At 47.6% G+C, this 12,149-nt stretch overlaps 1 protein-coding gene across 1 annotated transcript; it reads right to left on the minus strand.

Moving 5' to 3' along the window:
• Positions 1 to 6,926: 6,926 nt before the first annotated feature.
• ARL4C (ARF like GTPase 4C) lies at positions 6,927 to 9,958 on the minus strand. Its single transcript, XM_085645110.1, has one exon. It carries the CDS (start codon positions 8,877 to 8,879, stop codon positions 8,301 to 8,303), a length of 579 nt encoding a protein of 192 aa, XP_085501236.1. The 5' UTR covers positions 8,880 to 9,958; the 3' UTR covers positions 6,927 to 8,300.
• Positions 9,959 to 12,149: the final 2,191 nt, after the last annotated feature.

Here is a 12,149-nt window from a genome sequence, read left to right on the forward strand (position 1 = left end):
GCTGGTATCAATCAAGCTGTTCACTGTGACAGAAACATCCCAGCCAGAAACAATGCAGATAGTGTATTGTAATTGCACTTATATAGCGCTTACTACCCCTGACGAGGCGTCAAAGCGCTTTTTCAGTGATTAGTGGAGAAGTGTGGCTCAATGATTAGAGCGGCAGACCCTGATGCAGAGGTCTAGCCTGGGACCAGGGTTCAATTCCCCGCCTCGGCGGGTCTTGGGCTCAAAAATTCCACGGACCTGATAATTCTCGCCTCGGTGCCTATTCCAATCATGGAGTCCCACTCTGCAACTCTGGGCAATAGCTTGCTTAATCTCCACAACGGCCCCCACAACGCTAAGGATGCCTGGCCTCCACCTTGGGGGTGCCCAGGAGTGGACGCCTCACAGGGAAAGCCAGGATGGGTTCCACAGCGGTATTCGTACAAGCGCCTTGAGACCCTTGCGGGTGAGTAGTGCGCTATACAAGTATCAAATTTTTATTTTTTGCACGCTACTCTAGAACCCATAAAGGATTAGTGGTGAATTAGTATAGTGAAATATGAAAGTAACTTGAGTGGTGGATATGTTAGTTATTTGAATTTAGAAGGACAGTGGAGGGATAAAAAAGGGGAAAAGGTTTGCATTTATACAGTGCTTGTTACCCCTGATGGGGTGTTGAAGCGTTTGTTTCATCGAGTAGCATGCTACTCTGGAACCCATAAAGGATTAGTGGTGAATTAGTGTGGTGAAATATGAAAGTAATTTGAGTGGTGGATATGTTAGCCAGTTATTTAGATTGAGTAGGAGTAACCCTGACAGCAAACTGCACTTGAACCAGCATCTTAATATCCCAGTAAGCTTACCGCACCGTAGTTGCAGTATACTTGCAAGAAAACTATACAGAGCACAGAAAACCAATACAGAATCGGCACAAGCACCCTGCAAGGAAACATTCTCGCACCAGAACCACAGCACGCAAAGTGCACTCACAAAACCATATCAAGAATCCATGCCATAAGTAAACTCCACGGTATAAGTACCTCAGCACACATACTACATTGTAGCTAGTAAACATTAACTAAACTTTGGCAAAACCACCAGTTCAGCAAGTGTACCAAAAAGGCACCAACTCGTCAGCAAGCAACCCGTGCTGGTACCCGCACCTCAACAAGGCTATTTGGTTAGCACTATCACATCAACTGCCACAGTAAGTAAACAGTAGAAGCACCAACACACGCAACCAGCACTCACTAGAACACCACTGCAAGGAATCCGTATTGGCAAACGGTAGCAAACTATCCAGACAAGTCACTGCCAGCAGGAAACACCATAGACAGCATGGAGGCCTGGTGCAGTACTGGGCGGCGTAAAGTAACATTGATCCACACACTCCAAAGCTCAGGGACATGCTGAAAATCACCCCACTGTCCTACTCGGTGATTTTGAGAGTAAACTTGTGAAGTGATACACATCAGTAGTGAAAATGAGCAGCCAAGGCCAGCTCGCGCACAGCAGGCGCTCTGACGTGACAGGAAACGGTTCTGAAGAGGTGGGACCTTCGACGTCAGCGAGCTCCTTCTCGCGAGCAAGAACAGACGATGCTGTGACCACGTCGGCGGATCCACAGTCTAGAATACATATAATGGCTGTCTCCCACCTAGCCCCGTCCACAAAAGCCAATAAGAGGTCAATAGCTTCTGGTAAATTTATTATCACCAATATGGCATGAATAAATATACACGCGCATTTAAATAAAATGAACGCGGTCGAGTAGCCGGTGAGCACAGCATAGGGATGCTGGCTGCCTGGGCTCCCTCTCAGAGCAGCGGCTGACGCCACTCCCAGGAAGCCGGCTACAGCTCCGAAGGCAGTTCAAACCCACTCGATAATTTCATGTCCACCACATCCTTCCGCGTCTTCGCTTCATTTCTGAGAAAGGGTGTTTTACGTTTTTAGAGATCCTGTTAAGGGGCCAACATAGCAGACAACAATCATGCAACCACTGTCGCTGTGCTGTTCCCCATCGGAGAAGCGTGCTTGCACGCCATGACCCTGTGTGAACACTGGGCAGGCGAAAGGCGCTGCAGTAATATTGAAGAGCAAAGGCATGTTTACCCCACTGCCGCTCTGTGAAAGTATCGTTAGGGCCGGTACAGGTGCTGCTCTACTGTTTCTAAGCACTAATTTACCCTTTCCGGCCCATAACACTCTAAGTCGTACGGGAGAAAACATGCATTTTTGGGATTTCTAATTTGCTCTGTGAAAATTGAACACAAGGTGCATATCTGGTGCTGCTGGGTTGTTTCATAATCAGAAATCGGCCCTCAGATAATGGATGTACTAAGTAGAATTGGTGACTGGAACGTCTACGATGTTATTTTTTGGTGTGTAAAAGTGGCAGGTATCAATTAGGTCTCTAGGCACTAAAAACAGTTCATGACTAAAATAAAAGTTGCAGATCATAGTCCTTAGGCGTGGAACAAAAAGGTCTTCGGGACCTGGGGTCCATATGACCCTCTGTCCCTATCACAAGAGTATGCCACTGAGGTGCCACCCTGGGAAGGATCAGCCAGCAATGTGGTCTTTGTTGGGATCCTGGCGACAACCAGAGACCTGTCTTCACACCACTTTCATGAATCTCAATAAATGAAAACAGGATTTTGCCCCATTGGTGGGCCCAGCTCTGCTACTCCCTCCCCCCAAGAGACCTATGCACTCACCCCAGCCGGACGTACAAACAAAATTGGGTTGAGTGACGGGTGCTGGTGCAGCTGCACTGTTAAAAAACGCAAAAGGTGATGGGGGCAAAGCCTGCGATAAGTCTGACCACTGGCAATCGCTGGGGGTAGCATTCCAACCCATCGTTCTTTTACCCACCACGCCACCTCAGTTTGGTAACAGCCATATGCAAATGAGTCTTAGTCCTGCTCCAGGGGTCAGGACTATTTGCATATGGCTGGTCAAACTGAGGTGGTATGGTGGGCAAAAGACCAATGGGTTGGAATGCTACCCTGAGAAATTGCCAGTGGATAGAAAAACAGCAAGCATTCCTCATGTCACCGTTTGTGTTTGGTGTACCGCTGTAAGTGGCAATGGTATACCCAGACATGGGTCCCGTGCTCACTGTGCCACCGGAACGAAGCTACACCCAACTGAAGAGGCAATCAGGGCAAAGAACGGTCGTGGGTTGCTTTTACTCTGGTTCATGGAGGACTTAGTTTGGCAGTTCGGGTTGAACTGTTCCTATGGGAGCAGGGTCAAGACTGATTTGCATATAACTGGGTCTAAACTGGGGTGGCATGGTGCCAAAAATACAGTGGATTGGAACAGCAATTGCCAGCGGTCCATTTCAAGCATCCCTCCCATCACCTTGTGTGTGTTTGAGGCAGCTCTACTGCTCCCAGTCCAGGAACTATGCTAGTAGCTCGGAGAGGGCTGTGAATAAAGCTAGCACCAGCAAACAGTGATGGTGCAGCTCTACTGTTCCCAATCCAAGATGTATGCAAGCACTCTGAAGGGGGCTGTGGATAAACCTAGAATGAGGGATGGTGTCTGAAGCAACTATCCGGATCTCAATCCAAGATGTAGTCAAGCTATAAATAAACCTAGAATAGGCAAAAGTTGAAGGAAGAGCGATTCTGTTCCCAGTCCAAGACTTACTCAAGCTGTCAATAATCCTAAAATGAGTGGTGGGGACTGGTACAACTATCCGGTTCTCATTCTATTATTTACCCCGAAGGGGGCTGTGAATACACCTAGAATGAGTGGCGCGGTGCCAGTGCAGCTATGCCGTTCGCAATGCTAGCGCTGTGGAGCTAGCACAATGCAGGGTGTATGAGTACACATGGAGCATATGTGCAACACCAGATCACGTGCACATAAGCTTATTATTTAAAACCAATTAAAGCAGGTGGTTGGACGTCTGTGCTGCTCTGCATCGGGGCCCAAGTGCTCACTACCTACAGAATCTGCTGTAAAAAGAAAAGCAGCAAGCACCCTAATGACCGTGCTGCCCTGGCCCAACCAAAAGCTCTGCTAATTAGATCACGTGGCATGTGTAACCAAATCGCTACACATTGGTTGTTCAGTATTACTTAACTCTTTATTGACGACACAGACTCATGCAGGACTAGAGAGACTGAAAAATAACCGACTCGTGCCTTGGCACAATTATCCACACTACAATGCCTCGTTAACGTGATCGGAGGGGGGGGGGGGGGAGGGGGAGGGCATGTGACTGTGCAAATATTGATTGAGAGATTAGTGCTGCTCATTATTAAATGTTCTTCTACCGGCATTGGTGCAGGCGTGACAAATATACCCGCACTGGAGACCTCTGCTCTCACCAGCGAATGAGCTGGGCGAGTAATACATATTGATAATTCAACTAATAAGCCACCATTACTATTTAAAGTGCGTGTGTGTGTTTATAAGTGAGACGCATTCACTGGCTGGCCCCTTTGAACCACGCAGAACTGTCCTCAGGGAAGCACTTAGGGGAATGCAACCGGTGCCGAATTTCAGGAGACCATCCCACCTCCTACAAGCACGCTGTCACGGCCAGCCAGAGCTCACACAATGTCCACATTTTATCAAGAGAGAAGTGACACTTCATATACAAGAAGGCAACGTGCTGCAAGCTTAATGTTATTACTAGCTGAGCTCTTAGTATTAAGACAACCACAGGAGTGTGAGCGTGAGGTCACAGACGCCTCTCAAAAGAGCCACGCAGTGCAACCCATAGGACAGGGCTGGGTGTAATCTCACAGGTGCTCATCTCAGGACTCCCACTCCCAGGAAATAATATGGAGCCAACCAACCTCTTCCAACAAGTCTGCAGTCTAAAACACAGATTACACAAGGGGTGTAATGTCACAAAGCGCAATGCTCAAGGCATCCCATGGGACTTCCCAAGCAGACATACGGAAAAGGGTTCAGACTTCAAAAAGTGGCCTGCACAGCGCTAATCTGTTTAGTCCCAAACACGCCTCCCACAAAGGTGAAACGTCATAGAGCAGAGCGCCAGAGTTCCGTCAGGTGACCTAATAGACAACACGCCACCCAGGACTTTAAGTGGGCCGGGTCCTGCCGGTGCTGAGCACCAGCACTTCTAAAAAAAACAGGTGCCCAGACGGGTCCCTATCGGACTCTCTATTTTCGTTTTCACCCTTGGTGGAGAAAAAAAAAAAAAAATCTACACTCTACAGCAGTACCACCCTTCACTGCAACTTCAAAGAGACTCGTTATACTTTTTTCAGTCTCATCATTTCAGAACAGAAGCATTTTCAATATTATATACAACCAAGCCATAGTTGTGTTTGATCTATCTTATGCAACTAACAACTATGGACAAAGCCAATAGCCCTGGCTTGTTGTAGGTGTAATGTTACTTGTTTATTATATATCTGGATGCAGTGCCAGAAGCAGCAAAATACTAGTCGGGCCTCACACTATGCTAAGCACAGATTTCGAGTTTACGTGTTTTTAAGTCACGCATTTTTTTTTTTACATTGGCCTCAGCCATTTCAGAGACTCCTCCAGCCTCCCCCCCACACACAGTTTTTCCATTCAATTAAATGCCCTGCCACCACCCCAACATGTCTGAGACACTACACGGAAGAAGGTTTACGGTCCAGCTGCGTGCAACGTCACAGATATCTCTCGCAAAGTAACGCGCTTCAGCGTGCCCCAGGTGCGTCTCTCTCTTTTTTTTAAAATGGCCTTCCATCGGAACTCGACGCTGCTACGTAGCACAATAATCAGATATCAAATTTGGAAATTAATGTCAATTAAATTAAATCAACCTGAAATGCATTGCTCATTTTCAAAAAAGGAAATCTAATTCGGGATTCACTTTATCGACGCCTCGCGGACCTTGGAGGTAACTATTTTATTCCGGGGAATCTAATGCGAATGATCTCGAGTTCGCCGAAGCTGAGGATCTAAGATGACAATGGGCGATGCTGTTCCAGTGAGGGCCACCACCGTAGACTTGAGAGAGACTCGTGCTGTCTAAGATTTCAAAAAAGCTGGAGAAGGAAGAGCTTATTGGCATCGTGCCCAGAAGAATTCCCGTGTGCCCAGAAGGGTGCCATGTGAAAACAAACACTGGAAAAAACATATTTCGTAAAATGATAGGCTCTTAAATATAACATTTTTAATATGGAGCTTAATCCACCACTTCTATTGTTTCCACCAGAGGTTACTATTGACCTATTTGACAGTACCCAATTCTACTTCACCAGCCTAGCACACGTGGTGGCAAGTATTTGATAATTTGAACACGGCAGGGCAAGATATTGGACATGAGGTAATTATGTATGTTTGAGATTTTGGTTGTCAATGTTTTTGTCAGATATAGACTATCAAAGCCTACGTTTTCACATACTAGCGCTCTGCCACAGACAAGATGCAGAATGGCCAAATGAAATAAACAAGGGTCATGTCACCGACTGCTTTCAGGGGCACAGCCCTAATACTCACTGGTACTTTTCAAGAAGTGGGCAAGTGAATGGTGCCTCCAGTAAACCTTAGGTTTGACCATCTGCTACTAATTGTAGAAACTGCCATATCCATGCCAGCTTCCTCGGTGTGAAAAGACACTAAAGTTACTTAGATAGGCTACAAAAGAGAAGTGTGTTTTCTAATGTAATATAATGAACAAAAGGCCATATCCTTAGTTTTAAAGAAGGGCTCTCTGAAAGCTTTGTGTTTAGAAAGGTCTTCCCTTGAACGTCCCCGGCTTAGCTTGTGCTTTGGCTAAGAGTGCGCTGGTTAGGCGATGCCTCAGAATTTTCTGTGTTTGCTGCTTCTCCCCCTTCCCTACAGCCGAACCACAGAAAGGAAACAGTGTGAAAGCAATTACAACTGTGCCTCCCCCCCAACAATATACCTCTTGAAACTCCCATTCCCAGGTTTGTAGTTCAGTGACATATCACTAACATTTCAGATCTGTGTTTTATTTTCCAATGGAATCGCCCAAATTGGGCTACTTGTAACACATAAAATCTATATGTTAATCCCCCCATACACACATTTCTTATTCTCGTCGCCAGTATACAAAGTTTGAATCATATTACTACTCCGCACAGGGATTCCCTGTTTGTTTTAAAGCTGGGAGAAATGGGGGGCACTGCCCCTTCCACATACTGTACGCAGTACTTTAACTTCCCACCCAAAGCCAGTCTCCTTCCTGGTGGGGGAAAACATACTAATATCTGCTACATCACGCAGCACAGAAGAGTCCAAATTAAGAGTGGTTTGATGGTGAAGCTTAACCAGTAGTCCAGCTAAGAGATCCATGTATCATTATCTCTGGTTCAGCAAGAAGGGTTTCGACCCATGCCAAAGAGGCAAAAATGATGTACCCAGTCTTCACTTTGTTGGTCCTCCTCAGCTTTGCTAGATGTTTACCCCTGCCAGTCCCCCAAAAGCAGCCTTGCAGGGTCCTGCCCTGCAAGAGAAGCTCCAATTTTCCAGTCTGGGCCCATGGGGAGGAAGGCACTGTTGCCTTCAGAAATGTGGATGGATGGGCTTTAGACAATCTGCTATCACAGATGAGATTTGACAACATGTAGCGTGGCGGACTCCTTGCAAAACAGACTTGTAGATTCAGAGCGTTCAATTCTCACCATCTCCCAACACGTAGACCAATCCTTGGTGATATGCCCAAATCCCCTAAGCTGAGCTTCAACCCATACACTTAAATTAAAGTTATTGCCCGAAAACTCAATACACTTAAATAAAGTTATGGCCCGAAAACTCATTATTAGCAATGTGTTTTAGTTGCCCACAAAATGGAGGTTTGGTGCTATCAAAACTGGTAAAGGCCACCCACAACCAAATCATTAGTTCATCTCTTCCTGAGTGTTTATCCACAAAAGGAGCTGGTGCTGATAAGGACATCTACCAACCCTTCTGCCCCCCAACAAACAACTTCCACTGGGTAGCCTCACCAAAAGCAGTTCATCTGCACCTACAGAGTCCAAACTATGGAAGATAGCAGTGACCAACATAATATTCCCAGCTGGATTGTAAACGGGTAGACATGTCTAAAGAGAGAGTCTTCCATTGGGGGATGGCCCAATGGAGAGAAGCTTCCATTGACGTGTGGTTTTAGTAACAGTCCTCATATGGGGAATATAACAGGTCCACAGTAAAACCCCCAGGTATGCATTCAGTCCTGCCATGCTCAAATCACCCCTTTTGCAGGTCCAACAGAAAGAAGGATATGGAAGAAGGACCCAAAATTGAGTTGGCTGGTGGGTTTGTTCGTGTCACAGTTCTCTCCGGTCTTATAAGCACCCATGTCGCTACCGCTTCTTTTTCTGTTTCAGCGACTTCCTCCTCTTCAGGATCATCTCGTAGAGTTTGTCCATGCCTTCGGTCAGGCCCTCGCCAATGATGGCGCAGGCTGGCTGAACATGGTAAGCAGTGGAGGCTGCCAGCTCCTGCAAGGCCAGCTGCCTCTCGATCTCTGGCACGGGCAACGAGCGGGGCAGATCCTGCTTGTTTGCAATGACCAGCAACGGTGTGCCTTGGTTCTCAGCAAATTTGGTCACCTTGTGTAGCTCTGTCCTGGCCTCCTCCAGCCGGTCTGCGTCCACCGAGTCCACCACATAGATGATGCCATCTGTGCAGCGGCTGTAGGACTTCCAGAGGGGGCGCAACTTTTCCTGTCCCCCCACATCCCAGAAGTGGCAGCTGATGCCCTTGGCAGTGCCATTGCTCAACTTGATCTTCTCGGTGTTGAAGCCAATGGTGGGCACAGTGTTGACGAACTCGTTGAATTTGAGTCTGTAGAGCACAGTGGTCTTCCCAGCCGAGTCTAGGCCAAGCATGACGATGTGCAAGGACTGGAAGGCTGACATGTTGGACGAGAGGTTCCCCATAGCTCCAGGTGGGCGCCAATCCAGCTGTCCAATGGGTTCCTCTTGTGCGCGTCAACGCTGCGCGCTGTTCCAGCCCGTCCTGCAGCTATCCTTGGACGTCCCTTTCTCCTGACAGGGGGCAGCCGCGCTTCTCCACAACACCCAGTAGTAAGGGGAGGGTGGCAGGCAGCCACGGGGGAGACCTCGGCTCTTCGCAGAAGATCCAGGCACTGAAGCGCTGCGGCATTACTGGTGGCCGTCCCACGTCAGAAACCCCGGCAAGAACGGGCGAGGGTCAGCCTTCTCCATCAGAGACGGAGACACCTCTCCCCCGCCACCATCTGAAAAATGCAGCGACCAGAAAATCGATTGGTTTCCCTCGCCAGGCGCTGCTGGGTTCGGCAACACTCAGCAATCATTAACTCCTTCCTGCCCTGGCCACGGTGCAGCCACTGACTTGGTGCAGCTCCCGGGGCTGTGGTCCTGCGGTTCAAGCCGCTGACGCCCACCCTACCTCTACGAGCCAGGGCTGGCGGAGCAGCGGGTGCGACAGGTGTGAAAAATGCAGCCCGCCCTGGGATCCAAGAGGCAGTCTGTGTCCGTCTCAGTCGGGAAAAGGGAAGACAGTGGTCAGCAAGAAGGCATATGTTCAGGGTGGGGGTCCTGCCCAGATCCCAGCTGAAAACGTTGCCCGCCTTTTTATATTCCTCCTAGTGCCTTCTGGAAGGTCACTGCTCCAGACGCCGCCGAGCGTCTCTCTCGGTTTCTCTGGGTGTCTCGAGGGTCCTCCGGTGATCGGTGTCTGTCTGATCCAGTAGACTGCAGCAGTGGCACCTGCGGTGGGATCAGACCCGGACACCGGCTGCTGCCCAGTCCTGTCCTTGCCGGGGGCTCAGGCTCGGAAGTCCCGACTATGTGTCTCTACCCCAAGCTGAGGGGGGAGGAAGGCGGAGCCCGGCGGCATCTTCAGAGGGCCCCCTGGGTCGCTCCGTGCTGAGGGGAGCCGAGGTCTGATTACGCCGTAGCGCCCAGCCGCTGCCTCCCGCCGCCTCTAAATGTATGAAGCCGCAGCTCAATCCATCACACCCTCCCAGCACCGCCAGACAGAGGGGGAGGAGTGTTCTTAAAAGGGCAACGCCAGGGAGGCGGGACACCCGCTCAGGGCGACTACTACACAAGCAAACACAAGCAACCCGTCAGCAGTGTGAATGGTTTGACTGATCGAGAGGTGTTGCTGAGAAGAAAACAGCTGGGTTGGGCTTTGTGCACGTTATGTGTTTAAAGTGGAAATACCAGATGCAGAATCAGTAACATCCAAAATTACATGACAGTAGCACAATAAGATTGTTTCTCATAGCAAGTAGCAACAGCAGTATCACTATGGGCACAACCAGAGGCGCAACTAGAGCCAAATTTCAGGGGGAGCTAAGAAAACATTTCGGGGTGGGGTGAGGGGGGCTGAATCTTTAAGCAATAGGCAGAGTGGAGCTGCAGGGGCTCTTAGAAGGGGTGAAACAACAGCGAGGCCTCATTAACATGCAAATGGTCTTTTAAAGACCTGTGGGTGCCCGGGAAGCTGTCTCATCCCGGGCTGCCACACACGAGGGGGGTGGGGGGCGGGGGGTGAAGGCTGAAACCCTTTGAGTCCAATGGGTGTTGCGCGCCTGGGCACAACCGGAATCCACCATGCGGCTAGAAAAGCTGCCATTGCTCACGTTGAGAGATAGTTAATGAGACAGCCACATGAAGGGTTCCTAGCTGCCAGGTGGGTGCGTGTTAAGTAAAACGCCCCCGTCACTGACCTGCTTTTAGTAAATCTCGCTTTGTAGCCTGGGGGTTTGTATTCTAATACATACAATTGTAAAATAACAAAATAATAATTCCAGATTGCAATTTGCAATTGACTATAACAAAAAAGGTAGGTTTAGAAGAACGTGGCAATATGGAGTGGCACACTTAATGCAAATATTCACAAACTGTATTTTCAGTTCTGGACTTTTGCGTAACAAAGCATTTTGGGTGTTGTAGTCCTGGTTTGCTTACATGGAACTAATAAGATTAGCACACCTGCTAGCACTGAATTGTAAGTTAAAAGCCAAGCACTGGAACTATGGGCCTTAATTTACTTAAGGCATTTATGAGTAAATGTAATAGTACTCCTCTAGTGTTACTTCACAAACTCATAAATGCAATTCATATTGTTAGAGGGATGGACCTTTGGCTACGCCTGTCCTATCTGTGATGTGGGGAGTTCTCTGCCATGGGTGCGTAGAACTTTGCATACATTGTTCCATGTTTTAGTTGTACCTATTGGGGGGTTAAGGGGGAGTGGCTGAAAAATATCAAATGAAGTAAACCCATTCTTTTATATATATTTATACCTACCTTGTCAATATTTTGGCCCTCAATGTAACATGGGAGGAATAGAGGGAACATTAAGCAGGTATACAGAAAAGGGCGTGCAGATACAAAAACACACCTACAAAAGAGTAAGTCAGTTGCAATTCAGGGAAGATACACCCACTACTTGAAATAGAAATTTGGAGTGCAGGCGCTCCTTGCTTCAGAGTGCCTTTTTCCTGCTGAGAAGTGCTGGTTGTCATCCATTAGAATCGCTGCAGCATTGATGAGAAGTGCTAATACGATCACATTCAAATTAACATAAATGACAATACCTTCTTATTTAAAGTACTGATTACATCCACGTCCACTACGGTATTGCTACAGTTCAAACTTATTCAAATGTACTCAAGGCAAGTCCTGAAATATGGCAGACACTTCACAGGGCCACTCCCAGGTACTGTAAGAAATTCATAAAGGAAACCATAGATGCAGGGAGTCCAGTGACCAACACAAAACCCAACACCTAAAAAACAAGCATTTACAATGCAATGGTCTCGGCATTGGTAAAGTTAGAGCTATTGGCATTGCTTATGACATTATTTTTTTTTATGTTTTTGTTTTTAAAACATTTAAATAAACGGCATTGTTATTTACAATGTTAATAGCTTAATCTGTGTGTGGGTGCAAATGCAATAGGTCTCGCATTTGAGAGTGATTAAGCTCTTGACATTGTAAATAATGCCGTTTCTTTAAATGTTTTAAAAACAAAAACATAAACAAAAATAATGTCATGAGCAATGCCAATAGCTCTAACTTTACCAATGCCGAGACCATTGGATTGTAAATGCTTGTTTTAAAGGTATCTGCTACAACCCCAGCTATCTGCTCATGGCTTGCTTTCAACCCTTCCTTTGGCATCTGCTTCACGCTGTGCGCGTTGATAATCAG

This window comes from Triturus cristatus, chromosome 3_1 (assembly GCF_964204655.1).
Source record: "Triturus cristatus chromosome 3_1, aTriCri1.1, whole genome shotgun sequence".
NCBI lineage: Eukaryota > Metazoa > Chordata > Amphibia > Caudata > Salamandridae > Triturus > Triturus cristatus.